This window comes from Megascapheus bottae, chromosome 6, assembly GCF_031878675.1.
Source record: "Megascapheus bottae isolate mThoBot1 chromosome 6, mThoBot2.hap1, whole genome shotgun sequence".
In the NCBI taxonomy this organism is placed as follows: Eukaryota; Metazoa; Chordata; class Mammalia; order Rodentia; family Geomyidae; genus Megascapheus; species Megascapheus bottae.
In genome coordinates, this window is record NC_143514.1 from 3,576,312 (window position 1) to 3,595,895 (window position 19,584).

A 19,584-nucleotide genomic window follows, 5' to 3' on the forward strand; every position below is an offset into this window, starting at 1 on the left:
TGCATCAGTCTTCAGGCTTTCAGAATGCGGGGGTTGAGGGCGTGCACCAGCCTCCCAGGCTCTCAAACCCGGCAGGTGTCCGGGCCTGGCCTTAGCGCTGGGGCGGTCCTCCGCGGAGGGGTGGGCGTGGCCTGGGAAGGGGCGGGGCCACCGGAGGGCCTGTCCAATCCCGGGGGCGGGAGCGGGGTAGGGGCGGGAGCAGGAGCCGCAGGAGCCCGCCAGTTACCCCCGCCAGCCTCCTGAGCGTCGGTGGCTCCCTGCTCGACCCCAGGCCTAGCGCACCATGGCTTTCGCCAACCTGCGCAAGGTGCTCATCAGCGACAGCCTAGACCCCTGCTGCCGGAGGATCCTGCAGGACGGGGGGCTGCAGGTGGTGGAGAGGCAGAACCTGAGCCAGGACGAGCTCATCGCCGAGCTGAGGGTGAGCTGCGGGCGCGGGAGACGCGGGGCCCGGCGTATCTCACGCCCCCGAGGGGCGATCGAGCGATGGATCAGTCAGTCCTCCCGGGGCGGGGGCGATCGAGCGGCCGGTCGAGCCGCGCCGAGGGTATCGGCAGCGGCGGGCGGGCGGGGAGGGGATGCGGAGGACGCAGCCGCCGTGGGATGGAAACTTTCTGCTCAGTTTGCATTTGCAGCCGCGTGTTTCTGGTTGGCAGGCCTCGTCGGCCAGTTCCGCTGCTGCGCCTGCAGACGCGGGTGCGGGCGGGGGGCCCGGCGGTGGGGGCCCCTCCCATCTCCCCCCTTTTCTATCTCCCCTCCTCCTATCCCTCTCCCCTCCCCAACTCTCCTCCCCTCCCCCATCATCCCCCCAGCTCTTCCCCTCCCCCTCCTCCACTCCCCTCCCCTCTCCCACCCCTTCTTCCGTAGCCCCCTTCATCCTCTCCCTATCTCCCTCCCCCCTACCTCGCCCCCTCCCCGAGGGGCGCCAGGCCTTGGGTGGGCGTTCGGAGCCCCGCACCAGGGTCCCCTCGCCGAGCCAGGGCCGTCCCCCCCCCTCCGGGGCTGGCTCGCAGCTGCGGGCTGCGCAGAGGGGGAAGGCGGCCCAAGCACCGCCTTTCGTCTGATGCAAGACCTCCGACGGCTCCCGCGCCCCTGGGCCGCCGGTGCCGCGCGGCCCGCCCCCCCTCCGGCCCCCGGGGGTGAGAGGCCGCTCCCTCCCCGCCTCCTCCCCGCTCGCCGCCGCTCAGCTCTGAGACCTCGGGGCAGGGAAGCAGGGACGTGATTGCACTCGGTGCAGGCCTCGTGGCCGGCCTTCCCACCCCCATCACCCCAGATCCCACGTGCGCGCCACGGCTCCATCCACCCACCCCCCTTTTATGCGCCCGCGCGGCCCTCTACCAGCCCAGCCTGCGCCCCGGGACGCTGCGGAGGCCCCCACCTGCCTGTGTCCCAGCCCCCACCCCTGTGGCTCTGTATCCTAACCTCCAGCCCTCTTCTCCCAAATGTCTGTATTCTAGGAGGTGGAGGTCATGCTGCTCCCCCACCACTCCGGAGGCTGAGATGGGAGGACGCAGAATGCAAGGCCAGGGCTGTTAAATAGACCCTGTATCCAAAGCGTGGGGTGGGGGTGGGGGGGATGAGGCTACTTAGGAATCACTACACACAGCTGGAGACACCTGATCTGGTGACAGGTACTGAACAGTACTTCAAAGTGCAGCAGCTGGCCTCTGCCCATGCCCTACTGCAAAGTGCCAGGTGAATCTGGGGGGGGGGGCAAAGACTATGCACCTGACCCCTGAAGGGTCGGTAAGGATTGGACTGGTCACCCCCTTTCTCCGTATCAGTGCCCTTGGCTAGGAGCCAGTCTCTCCCCCACCCTGCCCCCGGTGGAGGGGAGAAATTCCAGTGAAAGAGCAGCCACCTGGAGTGAGGGGAAGGACTGGGCTCCCCGTTAGAGTGGGGGTAGAAATCTGTGTTAAAACTGAAGGAGAGTTTCAAAGCTTTGAAAGCTCTTGGCAGCACAGGATGGGTGTTTGCTGGTGAACTTGACCAGTATTGTTGGGCTATTTGAATTCTTGGCTGTGTTGTTAGCCTGCTCAGAATGCCAATTAGTTTCGCTGGGCAGCTTGCTAAAGAGCCTTGTTTCTGTGCTCACTGTATCTCAGCAGCGGGGCCTGGTATCCCCACTCCCCCTCACACATACACCCTGGACTAAAGTGGTTCCCCTGAGTTGTATTCTGAGCAGATGTTCCTTGCAATCTCTCCTTTCCCACAGACTTGACCTAAATCACACAGTTTATTAGGGGAGTCAAAGTGGTTATATTAGTCATGATTAGAGTCAGCAGTGTCTGTGTGTGTGTGTGTGTGTACTGGGGCTTGCTTGTACACTGGGCTTCATGCTTTCACTTGGCTTTTTCATTCAAGACTAGCATTCTACCACTTGAGCCATACCTACATATCCAGCTTTTTGCTGGTTAAGTGGAGTCTGGAATGTGTCTGTTCAGGCTGGCTTCAAACTGAGCTTTAGATCTCAGCCTCCTGAGTAGCTAGGATTACAAATGTGAGCCTGACCAGCACCCAGCTAGGATCAATATTTTAAAGAGCAAAATAACCAGAAAGAAAGAATTGCTGATAGTAAGTCCAAGTATAAAGTCACAACTTAAACATATCTTTTCTTTATCTGGGCACTGGTAGCTCATACCTGCAATCTTAGCTATTCAGGAGGCTGAGATCTGAGGATCACAATTTGAAGCCAATCTAGGTAGAAAAGTCCTTAAGACTCTTTATTTCCAGTTAAAACAGCAGAAAACCAGAAGTGCCTTGTGATGAAATGCATAGAGTGAAAAAACTAAGTGAGAGAGGGAGACTGTGAGCTCAAGCCCCAGTACTAGTACACGCCACATGTGCACGTGCATGCGCATGCATGAAAGGAACCTAAAGAAGGGAATAATTCCTTTCATGCAAGACCCCAAAAACTCTTCTAAAGTAGCAAATCCCCAGCCATTACACTTGAATTTAATCAACACACTCTGCTGAGAGCCACTCTGCTAATCAGGAACCCCAAACTCTTTTTTCTGTAGTTCCCTATGCCCGAGGATCCTGACCTGGAACGCTTCATTGACTTGTCCTGTGATTTACTCCAGAAAGGAGCAATACCAGAACTTACCCATGATGCCAAGCCCATCCTATTGGGAAAGAAAGCATGTGTGAACTTGAGGAACATATGTAGGTTCCCACTGCTGAGTTAGCATGGTGCGTCTGGAACAGCCTTAAATCAAGCCGTCAGTGGCCTGCCATTGAAGACTGGGAGCAGGGAAGCTCGGAGAGCAGTCTAGAGCTGGCTATGCCAGCTGTAGCTTCAGCACAGAAACCTCAGACTGAGAATATAAGGCACAGAGTGGCCAGCCTGAGGAGTGTCCCAGAGAGGACTGGGGAGAAACTGGGGCCAAATGGGGGAGGCATTTAAATGATCACAGGGCATTCGGTATTGAGCTGTATCTGTTGCTGAACTCCTTCTGAATCAGAACTGTTTCTTATATATTGTAGCTTAATGCCAGATTCATACCAGGAACCTGGACACCCAGGGATCCATGGGAGGGAGAAAAGAAGGGAGGAGAGTATAGGCTCTGAGTCCATACTGCCAAAAGAAAAAGGAATGCAGAAAAAAAAAAAGGACAGGGAAGAGGAGGGGAAGGAAAAATAGGGAAGGAAGTGTTTCCAGGGCTGGGAACAGGCTCAGATTCCTTGATTCTTGGTGTTACTTTACCATAGGCAGGCTGCTTATCTTGCAAGTTGCCTACAGGCACTATCAGTTGGCGCGTATTGCCCTAGCCAACAAAGGATACATGCAATACCAGGGCTCCAGAGAAACACTTCCTGAATAGCTCTTGTAAATTTAGTCCGGTTGTTCAGAGGCCTGGAGACATACATATTCAGTGCTGAAGCACCGTTTTCATCGTCTCGCCCCAGCAGAGAGCATAGCCGTGTGTTGTTGCTGCTTCAACTTGTCTAGACTTGTTCTAGAGTCTAGGCTTATGCCCAACACATGCTGCACATGCCACATCCTAGGAGTGGATTCTCGAGGTTCTCCGTGTTCAGAATCCATGTGGCTGGGGGGGAAGAAGTGGGAAGGTTTTCGAGGGCTCTAGCTGAGAATTCCCCTGGGGAAGATGGATCTGAAGGGCCAAGGTCCCAACCTTCTAACTGGACTGAGGGGTAAGGGTTGGGATGGGATCACTTGCTGAGAAACCTACCCTGTAGCTAGCAGACTTAGAACCAAAACTCATCTCCTGAGTCCTGGCTTGATGTTTTGTTTGGTTTGTTATTGTAGTTCGTGGTAGTGGTTTTGAACTCCTAAATCCTCCTTCAACTTTCCTGAGTGGAAAGATAACAGGTGTACACCACCACACCTGGGTGCCTAACATCCTTGTGTTTCTTTGCCTGTGTGAGAGCACTGGTGTGTGTGTGTGTGTGTGTGTGTGTGTGTGTGTGTGTGTGTGTCAGTCGTGGGGCTTGAACTCTGGGCCTGGGTGCTGTCCCTGAGCTCTTCAGCTCAAGCCTTATCACTCTACCACTTGAGCCACAGCACCCCATCCGGTTTTCTGGTGATTAATTGGAGATAAGAGTCTCATGGGTTTTTGTGCCCGGGTTGGTTTTGAACTGTGATCCTCAGATCTCAGCCTCCTGAGTAGCTAGGTTTACAGGTGTGAGCCACCAGTACCTGGCCGAGAGTGCTGTTTATAACCATGTGAACTCTTTCTCCTTTTCTGCCTCTTGGAGATGCTCATTTGGTGTCTGGACAAATGATACCTCTATTCTATGAAGGTTACCCACATTCCACAAGATTCTGTTTTGTTTTTTTTAACTGTCTTTTTTTTTTTTTTGTACTGGGGATCAAACCCAGGATATTGCACTTGCTAGGCAAGCGCTTTGCCACTAAGCTACATCGCAGCTCTCCACAATATTCTGAAGGAGATTTTGTCTTGAGGGTTCAACTTAGTCTCATATGGTGGCTATGGTAGATTGAAGCTTAAGTTTCACCCTAATCTTCCCTGGGCTCTGAGCAACTACAGGTGAACTTCCTTGCCCTCCTGAGCTTCCCCTCAGATTATATTTTGCTCTCTTGTTTTATGAATGCTTTGCTTTCTGCAGGTCTACCTTTCATTCCTTCATTGTCTCATTCAGCCAATCAGCATTTATAGAGTACCTTCCATGCCACAAACACAGAGGCTTGCAAGTGGAGGGTCATTCTTCCTCTACCTGTGCCCTCCCGTAGTTCTGGGTTTAATGTGGAAAGTGATGGTGTCTGAGCCAGGCCAGAGGCTGAAACCTTCCTGAGTTGTTGCTGGGAACCGATGGACTAGGGGTAGTGCCTTCCAGATGTGATTCTTTCTTTGACTGTATCTAAAGTGGGCCTACGTGTTGGATCTCATTTAGCAAAACATTGTATAGAATGTCAGGGTTTCCAGAGCTGACCCGGAAGTGCTTCAGCATGGGTTAGGACATATGAGGACCCTCCTGGGGTGGGCTCTGGCTAAGGGCACTTGTGATACTGTCTAGAAAGAGAATCAGGAGCTTAGAGGCTATGGGTTGAGATCGTCATTATTGAATGTGAATACTTGGTGGTGATGGTGATGAGTGTGTGTGTGTGTGTGTGTCTGTGTCTGTGCGTGTGCGCGCATGTGCCAGAACTTGGGCTTGAACCCACTTGGGCTTCACAGTCTCTCTTGGCTCAAGGCGAGTGCTCTACCACTTGAGCCACACACACCCACGTATGGCTTTTTGCTAGTTCATTGCCGATAAGGTTGGTTTAGAACCACAATCCTCAGATCTCAACCTCCTGGGTAGCTAGGATTACAGATGTGACCACCAGCGCCTACCCAGCTTCTACTTGGTGGTTTAGAGCCACAGACTCCTCAGTTTCAAGCAAAATGGGCATGAGCCCAAGTATGCCTGTTCTCCAGTGGGCATGCAGAATGCCCACCTCACCTCTGTGTGAGTAGACAGCTCTCTTTGGCCTGCCATGGTGCTGGAGACCAGCCACTTGGCAGATGGAAACCTGGAGGAAGGACTTGAGTGACTGGGGTATCCCTTCTCTCAGGACTGTGAAGGCCTTATTGTCCGCTCAGCCACCAAGGTCACCGCAGACGTCATCAATGCAGCAGAGAAGCTCCAGGTGGTGGGCAGAGCTGGCACGGGCGTGGACAACGTGGATCTGGAAGCTGCCACAAGGAAGGGCATCCTGGTCATGAAGTAAGTTGTAGAGTCTTGAGGGTGGCCATGGAAGACTGAGAAGAAGGAAACATGTAGGGCAGAGAAGGTTGAGTCTGAGTCAGAAGGGCATGCAGGTGGAAGTCTGGCCTGGCCTTGCCCAGTGCAGCGACACTGGCGGCTTTGCAAGGCTGAGACTGTCCAGGCAATGTCAGATTGTTTCAGAGCCCACCAGCAGCCTTCTTTACATGGGTAGCCTTGGTTAGGAAATGAGTTGGTAGGCTCTTCATTGCCTTCTCTGCTCCAGCCTGGTATTGGCACTTTGATTTTCTGTTTTGTGTGTGTCGCTCTGTTAGGGCTTGAACTCAGGTCTTTGTGTTTGCTCTTCTTGATCTTTTTCACTCAAGGCTGTCTCTACCACTTGAGCCACAGCTCCACTTCCAGCTTTTTCTTGGTTAGAGATAAGCGTCTCTTATCTTCCAATGATGATCCTCAAATCTTGGCCCCCTGGGTAGTTAGGATTGCAGATGTGAGCCACTGGTACCCAATTGTGGTGGTTTTTGTGAGCAGCCTTTCTCTGTAGATGCATCCACAAAGGAATGACTTTACTTCCCCTCGTCCTCACTTTCCTATACCCTTCAGGATTTAGGGCCCTAGCTTCTGTTTCAACCCCCAGAGGAGAAGAATCTGTGAGCTGTTTTTTATAGAAACTCAGGGGCAAAGGTCAGTGCCATGCACACCTGTGTGGGTTAGGAACTTCTGGGCTGTGTCCAGCCCTGCCGGCCCCTTTTCCTACCTAAAGTCCTTTCTCTGCCCTTAGGAACTTTAGTGTTCATCAGACCTCTGCCCTCTCCCGTTCTCCACCTCCCATTGGACTGGACCACTGGCTGGGGTCAATATCCTGGGGTCAGCATCTGTTGGCAGAGATGTTAAAATATAACTCATCCAAGGCAGGTAGCCCAAGCTAGCCAGGGGAGCGTGGATAGTCCACTATTTTTGTTTTGTTTTGTTTTATTTTTTCCCCTGGTGTTAGACTTGAACTCTGGGCCTGGGCACTGTCTGTGAGCTCTTCAGCTCAAGGCTACCACCCTGCCTCTTGAGCCACAGTGCCACTTCTGGTTTTCTGGTGATTAATTGGAGATAGGAGTTTCATGGACTTTTTAATACCCAGGCTGGCTTTGAACTATAGTCCTCAGATCTTAGCCTCTTGAGTAGCTAGGATTACAGGCGAGAGCCACTGCGCCCAGGGAGTCTTCTGTTTTTATAGATTACAACTTTTCCTCCTTAGGATCTTAGTTTCCTGAGATGAAGAGACCCAGTAGGAGACATATGGCATTTCTATAATCTTAGCTACTTAGGAAGCTGCTGAGGATCATACTTCAAAGCCAGCTGTAATCTCCAGTTAACCACAAAAGGAAACAAAACAAGAAATGGAGGTGTGGCTCAAATGATAAAGCACTAACCTTGGGTGAAACAAGATGATGGCATACGGACTGCGGCAGAGAATAATAGCTCAGCTCCCTGGGGCAGAGTTGGGAGACTTCTGTCAATTCCCAGTGCCTGGCAGGAGCCTGTTTTAGATTGCCTGGTGCAGACTGACCGCCCCTCTCTTCTCTGCTCATTCAGCACCCCGAATGGGAACAGCCTGAGTGCTGCGGAGCTCACGTGCGGGATGATCATGTGCCTGGCCAGGTGAGTCCCCGGCTGTTGAGCAGCACACCTCACTAGCTGGGGTTTCTGAGCATGCAGACGACCCAGAGCAAGGTAGAAAAGGTTCAGCCTGGTGCCTCGCGGACTCTGGCTAGCCTTTGAAGCCTCAGTTCTCCAAACTAAGGGGGGTGTGGTTGTCTCAGGTCACCAGCATGGACCTGCGAAGCGTGAGTAGTCCATGCCACTGCGCCTTCCCTGCACGCGGGCTCACAGAGAGACTGAACTGGAGGACTTCACGCCTTCCATTTTTACTTCTGCCCGGGTTTCTACCTTTTTCAGCCTCCCTCCCTTGCACATTTATCCGTACACACAGCATCCTTATCCACCATGCTTTTTTTTTGTTGTTTTGTTGTTAAGCATTGAAGAATTAAATTTTCAGATTCGGCTCAGCAGGGTGTCTGTGACTCGCTCCCGTCATCCTGGCTGCTCAGGAGGCTGAGATCTGAGGATCACAGTTCAAAGCCACCCTAGGCAGGAAAGTCCAGGCAACTCTTTGTCTCCTGTTATCCAGCAAAAGTGGAGCTGTGGCTCAAGTGGCAAGAGTACCAGCCTTGAGCAAAAAAAGTGCGCGCGCGCACACACACACACACACACACACACACACAATCCTCGAGTCCTCAAGTCCTGTTCATTTACCTCTACAAAGCCGAGAGGCTTAGCCGTCCCTCTACAGCTGAAGCACCACAGATCATGGACCCTGGGAAGTCTCCTGGATGTTTCTGAGTCTGAGCCCCTGGAAGCAATAGGGTTCCCAGGGATCCGACCCTGTGGGTGGTGACTGCTGAACAGTCATGTCTCTCTTTCCTGGGCTGCTGGGGGATGGGTGGCCCTGTTGAACCTGTTTATCATTACAGGCAGATTCCCCAGGCAACAGCGTCCATGAAGGATGGCAAATGGGAACGGAAGAAGGTGCGCAGTGGCCTTGGCCCCCGCTCTCCCCCCCTCCCTACCCCTCCCTTCAGCAGCCCAAGTGCCTGACATGCTGACTTGGCTTCTTTGCTTTGTTTTGTTTGGTTAACAGTTCATGGGAACAGAACTGAATGGAAAAACCCTGGGAATTCTTGGCCTGGGCAGGATCGGGAGAGAGGTGGCCACCCGGATGCAATCCTTTGGGATGAAGGTAAGGGGTGCCTGAACCCCCTTCTTGGGGATGGGAGGGGTTCAGTGATTTTGGAATCGATCACTGGGCTTGGGAGAAGCCAAAGGCCTTATCCAACCTGGGCTATTGGAGTTAATAGAGCGCCTGATGAAACAGTGAGGTGCAAGCAGGGCTGTGGCACCATGGTGGTGGAATGCTCGAACTGTAAATCTTGGAATACTGCATGGAAACCTTTTGGCTCTTGGGGGCTGATAGGCCTGAGCCCCAGGGAAGTGGAGGGTGCTTGTCTCCTACCTATCTTTCCCTGTTTCTATACCAGGACCCTCTATCTTTGCTGGGTCTACAAATTTAAGAAGCAGCACCAGATATACAGACTTGAAATGGAGCGATTATTCTCCTGTCCTTTTCGTGTGCCTAGGTCTTCCAGAGGATTCAGAGGTGCTTGCAGGCACCTGATGTGATTGTAGAGCCTCTGAGGCAGGGAGACCCCACCTGTCTCTGAAGTCACACTGGGCCTTGCCTTAGCCTACTTAGGAGACTGAGTTCCCTGAGGGACGACTGTGATTAATAGCAGTTCTGTATCCCAGCCAATTCAGGAGATTCTACACATACAGGAGGCCAGTCAGCTCAGAATAGGAGCTGTTTCTGGCCAGGCGATAATTGTATTGATCACTCTGTTATCACTGTTGGTCTTAAGGGAAATGTGGGGTTTATGGGTAACACTGTGGCCAGGAAGACTTTTGTTAATCATTAAAGAAAATTGTCTTGGCAATAATCCGATCATCTCTGTCAGTTTCCAGTGTTCCAAGCCTATAATCCTACTATTCAGGAGGCTGAGATCTAAGATTGAAGTTCAAAGACTTTGATTCCCCAGTTAACCACCACAAAGTCAGAAGTGGAGTTATGGCTCCCGTGATAGAGTTTCAGCCTTCAGCAAAAAAAAAAGCTAAGGGACAGATACTTGAACTGAGTTCAAGACCCAGTACCAGAATAGGCCAGGTATGCTTGTGTAGAGAAAGGTCCCTGGGAAAGACTGGACCTGGCCCAGCAGAGCCCTTGACCATGAAAACCACAGCCTGTGTTCTGTGCACAGGACATCACAGCCACTAAGGGCACTCTGACTTCTTTTGTGTGGACCAAGGGCAGGGTTGATCCCCTGGGTGATTCTGAGCCTCTGTACAGGAGGCGGTGAGGGTTTCTGCATCACTGAGAGCGGTACATGGTATCCTCCAGATGTGTCTCACTCATGGAGTACTAACCTGGGGACAGATAGCAAGACTGGCAGTCACACCGTGGTTCCTGTTCCCCAGTCCTGTGGCTTTTTGCTGGTTCGTTGGAGATAAGAATCTCAGGAACTTTCCCACCCAGGCTGGCTTTGAACCATGTTCCTTACTTCTGAGCCTCCTGAGTAGCTAGGATGACCCGTGTGACCCACACACGTCCAGCAAGTAGGCTGTTTAGCTTAGTGACTCTGTCTTTTAATGAACAGAAACATTCTAGCTAGATGCAGCCCCATTGGTCAGTTCTCTGTCCTATTGGCTGAGCTCCTGGAGTCCTGCTCAGGAAGTTCCTCCCTTTGTGATTAGAATCCCTTAAATAGTGCTTTTGTGTCCAGTGTCCAGAGGAGCCCAACTTCGGCTCGGAGGGGTGGATGTTGGACCTGAGCTGAGGTTCCCATGTCATCTGTCCACCAGGTCCATCTGCTGTTGTCAGTCCTGTGCTCCCAAGGACCCTACCTGGGGTCAGTAATGTTGTCCCAGGCTTTCCAATGAGGAAACAGCCCTCAGGATCTTGTGATAGATTCCCGGCCTAGTGACTTGGACGTGGGGGGTGATCTGTTCCCTGGGGGAACCCTGAGCTGCTATCTTCTTTGCTTAGTCTCGTGCCTATCTTTAACTCATGATCCCCTTTAAACACGTATTGTCCTCTGTCTTCCGTTCCCCAGCCCAGGAGTAGGCAAATGTAAATCTAGAGGTGTAGGTTTTTTTTTCTAATTTCTCAGAAGCCTGAGTTTTGGTGTCTCTAGGGACACAGATAGGAGCAAGTGGGGAGTGGTGGGGGTTGTCAAGTCTGGCACTCTACCACTTGAGCCACCACTCCACTGTGTGTGTGTGTGTGTGTGTGTGTGTGTGTGTGTGTGTGTGTGTGTGTGTGTGTGTTTAAATGGAGACAAGAGTCTTTCCGGACTTTCCTGGGCTGAACTTTGAACTAAGATCGTAAGATCGTCAGGTCTCAGCCTCCTGTGCCCTGGAACTGGAAGATAAGTGTCCTGAGCTGCCATCTGTGACACATGGAGGTCACCTGGCTGCCTGCTTGGGAGTCCTGGCGGTAACATCACAGGTCTGGCTAGGACTGTGTTCAGTGAATGCACGTTACTCCTCACTTCTCCCAAGGGTCCTGTCTGGAATTAGTCTTTGCAGCTTGTGAACCCAAGGTGTGTTCTGATTTCTGCAGAGCAAACCATCTGGTCCTTTCTAGACAAGGGCTCTGGGTAGGCATGTGGCCTCTGTGTCCAGTGACAATTCTTTCCACTCCTAGTAGGGGAGTACAAGTGTGAGAACCCCAGCCCCTTGCTAAGCTCAGCTCCTTTCTTCTCTGGTTATCTAACTTGAAAAGTGAGAGCCTGGCTTTCCTGGGCCAAGTTCACTCTTGGCAGGTGTCTGCAGTTGATTGAGACACTCTTTGTGAGGTAGCTGCCGAGTCAGTGCCCAGCCAGTGGCCATGCAGGACGTCCGTCTGCCCTTCTCCACCCCAAGCACCTGCTGGTGTAGCTGGGGCACTGGGCCAGACACAAGCTGTGTCATCCTTCTTGCCAGTCCCAGCCTGAGTCTTGGCAGAGCAGGAAAAAGGGAGCTGGGAGCTGTCACACATGACTTGAATCACTTGTAAACCCTTCCTCCTTCCTACCCGACGTGAGAAGAAACTACATGGGGATTAAAGAAGACTAGGACCATTGTTTCAGCTAGCTGCAGCTCCAGAAGACAAAGAGGGCTTGTCAGGACGGATTGGGAATCTTCTCTTGGCACTCTGTGGGCTGAGGGTTCTCAGGGACCATGGTTTCTGGAAACTTCCATTGGCGGTTGGAGTGAGCCACTTGGCTTGGCTTCTGGTAGCTTTACCTGCTGGTAACCTTTCCCATCTTCTTCCCCAGCAGTCCTGCATGTGAACCAGAAGTCTTCCTTTCCCTTCCGTTCTAACACAACTTCTGCATTTCCCTAATGTCAAAAGTAATAGGCATTGTTGGACATTGTCATCCTAGCTACTCAGGAGGCTGAGATCTGAGGATCAGGCAGAAACGTGTGTGAGTCTCTAGTGAACCAACAGAAAGCCCAAAGTGGAATGCAAGGCCCTGAGTTCAAACCCTGGTACCAGCACACACACACACAATGGAAACTTCAAAAACGGACAGCATTCTCTCAACCTTGACCTTTCATCTTTGTCCCCACTGAGATAATTGGGTCTCAGTCACCTGATCCTGCCTCCGTCCCTCCCAGTCCCCACCCTCACCTCTTGTCACTCTGCTTAGTGTAACTGTGTCTTGTCCCTGAGCTTTGTAGTCATTGCTGCCTCTCCTCCACTGCCTGGAGGAAGTGGAGACCAGTGCTCACACAGGACAGTCCTTTCTTGTCCAGCCACACTACCACTGCCCTTGGATCCATTACTGGGGGGCTTGGAGGCACACAAACCTCCAAGGAAGCTGTGCCTCCTGCCTTCCTCACTCACTGAGGCAGTGGCACCAAACTCAGAGTGAGAATCACCGAGGATCTGTGGATAATCATGGCACTCCTTCCCTCTCTGTGTCTCTCTTGTCCAGACTGTAGGATATGACCCCATCATTTCTCCAGAAGTCTCAGCCTCCTTTGGCGTGACACAGCTGCCTCTGGAGGAGATCTGGCCTCTCTGTGACTTCATCACGGTGCACACGCCTCTTCTGCCCTCCACCACGGGTAAGGGGTCTCCTGTGTGGGCCTGCTGCAGGCACTGGCATCAACTGTGGAGAGGGGGCTCAGGTCCTGTACAGGATGGGTACATGAGTGGCCACTGACCCGTGTGGATGTTGCTGTCTAGGGCCCTGCAAGATCTGCTTTCTTCATTTTACACAGTGTTTCGTGCCCAGACTGGCTTCAAATCTTGATCCTCAGATCTCAGCCTCTGGAGTAGCTAGGGTAATTGGCAGGAGCTGCTGGCACCTGATTTGGCTATGTTATTCCTGATCCAGTCAGAGCACTGTCTCAGCAACTTCTAGAGGTAGAGTGGAGCACAAAGGCAGTGGCCCCAAGGGAAGAGGCCCTTGGGGAAGGAGGCTGTGAGCCTCCCTCTGGTATGGCCGAAGGCTCCAGGCTCCATCACAGCCCATGGCTGGCCTTCCTCCCTTCAGGCTTACTGAATGACAGCACCTTCGCCCAGTGCAAAAAGGGTGTGCGCGTGGTAAACTGCGCCCGCGGTGGGATTGTGGATGAAGGCGCTCTGCTCCGGGCGCTGCAGTCTGGTCAATGTGCCGGAGCCGCACTGGATGTGTTTACAGAAGTAAGTGTCTGCAGCCTTGGGGTGGGGAGGGAGAGGTAGGGAAAGTGCTAGACTGCCCGCTGGGAATGAAAAAGCCCCCTCCCCAGTTTCTCCAGTGCCCTAGAGCTGATCTAGAGGTCTCCGCCCTGCCAGGAGCCGCCCCGGGACCGAGCGCTGGTGGACCACGAGAATGTCATCAGCTGCCCACACCTGGGCGCCAGCACCAAGGAGGCCCAGAGCCGCTGTGGGGAGGAGATTGCCGTGCAGTTTGTGGACATGGTGAAGGGGAAGTCCCTGGCAGGCGTGGTGAGTTACGTGGAAAGCAGGGAGTCTGCTGAGGGGGGAGGGGGAACGCTAACTCACTGAAGTCCAATAGCCCAGGCCTTAGAGCGGGAATCTAGCTTGTATTGTAGACTTACTGCAGAGAGCCTGGCCTTCCCCAGGCCCAGCCTCTACAGAAAGCCTCCTTTGTTATCTTGAAAATAAAGAGGTGTTGCTAACTAACCACATTCTGGCTTGTGATGAAGCTTCACCAATTTTGTTGTTGCTGTTGTTGGTTGGTTGTGGGTCTTGAACTCTGGGCCTGGGTGCTGTCTCTGAGTTCTTCAGCTCAAGGCTACTACCCTACCCCTTGAGCCACAGCCCCACTTCCCATTTTCTAGAGGTTAATTGGAGCTAAGAGTCTCATATTCTTTGGTGCCTGGGCTGGCTTTGAACCATGATCCTCAGATCTCAGCCTCCTGAGTAGCTAGGATTACAGGTGTGAGCCACTATGCTCAGCTTCCACAATTCTAAATTCTCTAAGGATCATATATATAATTTCTCCACAGCAGCTATGGGCAGACCTGGAGTTGTCTGTATTTGGAAAGGCTCTGAAAGAGGCAGTGTGGGAGGGGGAGGCTCCCTGGCTGACCCTCAGCTGGCAAGAGATGTGATTTTTTTTTTTCTGGTCTGCAGCCCTTCTCCCATGGGTTAGCTCAGCCACTCCTGCTGAGCCACTTGGGACCCCACCTTCTGTCTGGGGTCCCATATGTGTTTTGTGGGAATCTGAGGGATCCTTAAGGCCAGTTTTCCCCCATGTGATGGGAGGTCTTGCGGACTATGGCGGGGACTACAGGACCGGGGATAAGAAGACTGGGCCTGTTCCCTTTCCTCCGGGCTGGGCTGGCTCTGTGGGTCAGAGCTGACTTTCCTACCTTACCTTGTTGCTGAAGAAGCTCATCCAACCTCCATTCCTGCCAGGTGACCTTGATGGAAGGTGACCTTGGGCCCATGTCATTTGCTGGATCAGGTTTGACCTGAATAAATACACACACACACACACACACACACACACACACACACACACACACGTGCACACACACACACGTGCACACACAAACAGGCACGTAAGCTATACATAAAAGAATGCTTGAACATTCTGGATGCCTGGCTCCCTCTTAGCTACAGAAACAAGCCATCATCCTCTGGTTGATGGCTGATGGAAGTTGCCACCACCCATAGCTCAGGGGTTCTGGTCCTCTTCCATGCAGAGCGGGCTCTTGGCGACATGACTCTGATTTTATGAGGTTGTAGAGTAGGGCCCTCTTTTCCTGGCCTCACCCTGTCCCATCTTTTTTCTGCAGGTAAACGCGCAGGCCCTCACCAGTGCCTTCTCTCCACACACCAAGCCCTGGATTGGCCTGGCAGAAGCTCTGGGAACACTGATGCGCTCCTGGGCTGGCTCCCCCAAAGGGACCATCCAGGTGGTGACACAGGGTAAGGCTGGCTGTTGGTGGCTACACAGCCCAGCTTGGGGTGCTGCAGGGGGACCTGGAGTAAGCCTGGGATCCCTCCCTTCTGCATATGTCTGCTGTGGGTCTAGAGCTAGAGAGAGATTCAGGTAATATGAGCCTGGCTCTGAATGTGGCTCACTGCCCAATTTGGAGAAAAGACAAAAGGTAGGGTAAGGAAACATGCATGTAATATTTATATTTAATATATGATTACTTTAATTGTGTTGTTATTGTGCATAGTACTAGAGCTTGGACTTGGGATCTCCCAATTTCACTCAGCTTTTTTTTTTTGTTTAAACATGGTATTCTGCACTGCTATGCCTTGCCTCCCACTTAGTTTTCTGATGGTTAACTGGAGATGAGTCTCTCAAATTTGTCTGCCTAGCCTGGCTGGGAACCTTGAGCATCAGGTCTCAGCCTCCTGAGGAGCTAGGATTACAGGTGTGAGCCACTGTGCCAGGCCATGCATTCTGTTTAGTATAAGTGATATTTCAGGTGTCAGAGATGATGTGCGAGAGGCAGCAGGCCCGTGTAATTCTGGTTTGGGCTCTGTCACCTGCCTGGGTGACTTTTTTTCTTCACCTGTGAAGTAGGTAGAGGCTGATGCAGCCAGCACTGGGGTGGGGAATGATTGGGCACTGTCACCGGGGCCATTCAGGAGCCCTTGGGTGATCACTCAGCCTTGGAGAAGAGCAGATGTGGTGCTATTTGTCTGCCCCTGGACACTGGCAAGCTCTTTACCTTTGTGGTCGACTCAGCACTGCAGAGGGTCACCCCTACCCCTTAGGAAGAGGTCATGGGCTGGACTGGGCAAGAGCTGGGGATGCCCCAGTCTGGTACCTCAAGACTCAGGGCAGCAAGGCGGGCACTGGGCAGCGATGGCTTTACTCTTTTCTGCTCCTTCACTGAGCCCCCGCACGGGTGGGAAGCATTTCCGAGTGTCTCCTGAGGGGGTCAGCGCCCCCTTCTCAGGACTCAGTGAGCTGAGGTCATCTCTCTGTATCTCCAGGGTCATCTCTGAAGAACGCTGGCAGCTGCCTGAGCCCTGCGGTCGTGGTTGGCCTTCTGAAAGACGGGTCTAAGCAGGCGGATGTGAATTTGGTGAACGCCAAGCTACTGGTCAAAGAGGCTGGCCTCAATGTACGCACCCCCCTTTCACATCAGCACTGGCACCCCATTGCCAGAGTTTACTCATACATCTGTACATTGGGTACAAGCCCAGCCAATCCATCCTGTCTAGCTGTGATGGGTAGAGATATGGGCTGTCTGCAAAAAGGAGATGCCACCTACCTTGCGATACTGCTGAGTGAGCTGACATTCACACACACACACACACACACACACACACACACACACACACACACACACACACACACACACACACACACACACACACACACACACACACTGATGGGAGGTGTATGGTACCACACCTCCAGATGAGCTGTATTGGAATAGAGGTTTGGAGATGGCCCAGTGCTTTCAGCTCAGTACAGTGCTTCTTTCTTTTCCCTTTTTGTCGGTTGTGGGGCCTGAACTCTGGGCCTGGGCACTGTCCCTGAGCTCTTTAGCTCAACGCTAGCACTCTACCACTTGAGCCACACCGCTACCTCTGGTTTTCTGGTGGTTATTTGGAGATAAGAGTCTCATGGACTCTAGTACCTGGGCTGGGTCTGAACTGCGATCCTCACATCTCAGCCTTCTGAGTAGCTAAGATTATAGGCATGAGCTACTATGCTTGGCTAGTACAGTGCTTCTTATGCCCTAACACCCAGCTTCAATTTGGGGTTTTGTTTTATTGTGCCTGTACTTGGCATTGAACTGAGGGCCTTGCACTCTCTCTTACTTTACTGTGTTCAAGGCTGGCACTTTGCCACCTGAGCTGTACCTCTATTCCCAGTTTTTGGCTGGTGAACTAGACAGAAGTCTCATGGACTTTCCTGCACAGGCTGGATTTGAACTTCAAGCCTCAGATCTCAGCCTCCTGAGTAGCTAGGATGACAAGTGTGGGCTTCTCATTGACTGCCTCATAAAGGGTCAGGGCACAGGGCTTCTCTTTTTTGCCTCTGGCACTGGATCGTTGAGCCCCCAGCCGACCTTGGGCCCCGTGTGTGGTCAGTTGCTCCAGACATAATGACCTTTGTCCTTCCAGGTGACCACGTCCCACGTGCCTGTGGCAGCCGGGGAACAAAACGATGGAGAATGCTTTCTGACGGTGGCGCTGGTAGGGGCCTCCTACCAGGCGGTGGGCACAGTCCAAGGCACTACACCTGTGCTCCAGGCACTCAACGGAGCTGTCTTCAGGCCCGAGGTGCCTCTCCGCCAGGGCCTGCCCCTGCTCATGTTCCGGGTGCAGCCCTCCAACCCTATGATGCTACCCACCATGATTGGTGAGGGGGCTGGAAGGCTGGCTGGGGCCTGGGTGGCACGGGTGGGATTTGACCTTGTGGTAGATCTGGCTTCCTCTGCCCTCGTCATATCACAGGCCTCATGTAGATCTGTACAACCAAGAGACGCTGCCATCCCTGCATCCAGAACACTTGGAGTGAATACTGAGTTCAGAGAAGGGAGGTTACAGAGCAGTGTGGGTGGGAGTAGACCCAAGTGGCTATTGCTAGCCCGTCACAGGTCCCCAGGCTAGACCATCCTCAGGAGCTCAGGGCCTGATATATTTTCCCTTTCCCTGCCTGCAGCACAGCTCGCTCTCTCTCTCTCTCTCTCCCTCTCTCTCTCTCTCTCTCTCTCTCTCTCTCTCTCTCTCTCTCTCTCTCTCTCTCTCTCTCTCTCTCTCTCTCTCTCTGTCTAACTGGATCTGCCTGAGGCTTCTGTGGGCCTGTGCTGCCAGGACTTCTGGAGCATGTCCAAGTTTGGTCCCAGCCTTCAGGAGCCTCATTCACTATCCTCACCAACTATCCAGAGAAACTTTCCCGCTTTTCTTCCTTGCTGCTGGCCTGCTCATCCCGCTGCGCTCCAGGTTCAAGCCTGATGGTCAGCCTGTGCCTAAAGAGTCTGTAGAGAGGGGGAGCTGAGCAGACACTCCATCCTAACACAGAGACCACTGTCCGCTTTGTTCTTGGAACTCTGCCTTCTGACTGCTTAGCCTCAGTTCTTCCCCTTAACTCCCACCAACCAGGCGTTTCTTTTCCTTTCAGATCTCCTGGCACAGGCAAATGTACAGCTGCTCTCTTACCAGACCTCCGTGGCATCCAATGGGGAGATGTGGCATGCCATGGGCCTTTCCTCCCTACTGCCCAGCCTGGAAGCATGGAAGCAACATGTGTCAGAGGCCTTCCAGTTCTGCTTCTAGCTCTGATCTGCCCACTGATTCCTGGGCTGAACACAGCAATGTCCTTGGAATAAAGAGCCTCCTTGGGTCTTTGTGGTGCTGTTATACAGAAGAGCCGCTAGAGGGCGCCTCCGGGCAGCAGTGGAACTGGGTTTGGGCAGCTGGAGGGGAGGGTGCTGGGGAGGGAGGTTGGTAAAAGGACTCTGAAATGACCTGTATGGTTATTAGAAGAGTTTTCCTGTGAGCTATAGTGTCAGGGTATCCCAGAGCTTTCCATGGGAATGTGTATGAACATTAACCATAGGTGATTGAGCATAGCATACAGGGTTGGTGCTTGCTTTGCTCTTTTTTTGGGGGGGGGGGGGTCAGTTGTGGGGCTTGAACTCTGGGCCTGGGCACTGACCCTGAGCTCTTCAGCTCCAGGCTACTGCCCTACCCTTGAGCCACAGCGCCACTTCTGGTTTTCTGGTGATTAATTAGAGATAGTTTCATGGACTTTTGTGTCTGGGATGGCTTTGAACTGTGACCCTAGATCTCAGCCTCTTGAGTAGCTAGGATTACAGGCGTGAGCCACTGGCGGCCAGCACTTGCCTTGCTTTTAAAGGAGTTGAGAGCTGACTCCTCCCACAGAGTGGAGAGGACCTGAGCTCAGAAGCTGAGCGGGCACTGGGGGGTGGGTGGTAGGATAAAGCACTCAAGAGCAGAGGGTGGAGATTTGGAAGGCTGTCATAATGTCAACAAAGTGTACAGACCTGGTGTGAGGGTATTTCCCACAGCAAGTTCAGTGTGAGCAAGGCATTATGGTGTGGGAGTGTGCACACATACACGCATATACACATTTGCTGGTACTCAGAACCTCACCCTCATTTAGCTTGTCACTCAAGATTGCCACCTGAGCCATACCTCCACTTCTGGCCTTTTTTTTTTTTTTTTGCCAGTCCTGGGGTTTGAACCCAGGGCCTGGACATTGTCCTTCAACACTTTGCTCAAGCACTCTGACACTTGAGCCAGAGCACCTTTTCCAGCTTTTTCTGTGTATGAAGAATGGAACTCAGGGC

The 19,584-nt window shown here is 52.8% G+C and overlaps 1 protein-coding gene across 1 annotated transcript; it reads left to right on the forward strand.

Annotated features, from left to right (window-relative positions):
* The first annotated feature begins 222 nt into the window (after positions 1–222).
* Positions 223–18,616, forward strand: Phgdh (phosphoglycerate dehydrogenase). The gene is made up of 12 exons (XM_090334110.1): positions 223–421; positions 6,041–6,192; positions 7,777–7,842; positions 8,715–8,769; positions 8,882–8,980; positions 12,774–12,906; positions 13,338–13,486; positions 13,619–13,771; positions 15,091–15,223; positions 16,250–16,380; positions 17,393–17,630; positions 18,393–18,616. The coding sequence occupies exons 1-12, from the start codon at positions 284–286 to the stop codon at positions 18,545–18,547; spliced, it is 1,602 nt and encodes a 533-aa protein (XP_090190236.1). The 5' UTR covers positions 223–283; the 3' UTR covers positions 18,548–18,616.
* The last annotated feature ends 968 nt before the right edge of the window (positions 18,617–19,584 follow it).

Coding starts and splice junctions, on each gene's coding strand:
- Phgdh (XM_090334110.1), top strand. CDS start 284: ATGGCTTTCGCCAACCTGCGCAAGGTGCTCATCAGCGACAGCCTAGAC. Junction 15,224..16,249: donor CATCCAGGTGGTGACACAGG/GTAAGGCTGGCT, acceptor CTGTATCTCCAG/GGTCATCTCTGAAGAACGCT. Junction 17,631..18,392: donor GATGCTACCCACCATGATTG/GTGAGGGGGCTG, acceptor TTTTCCTTTCAG/ATCTCCTGGCACAGGCAAAT.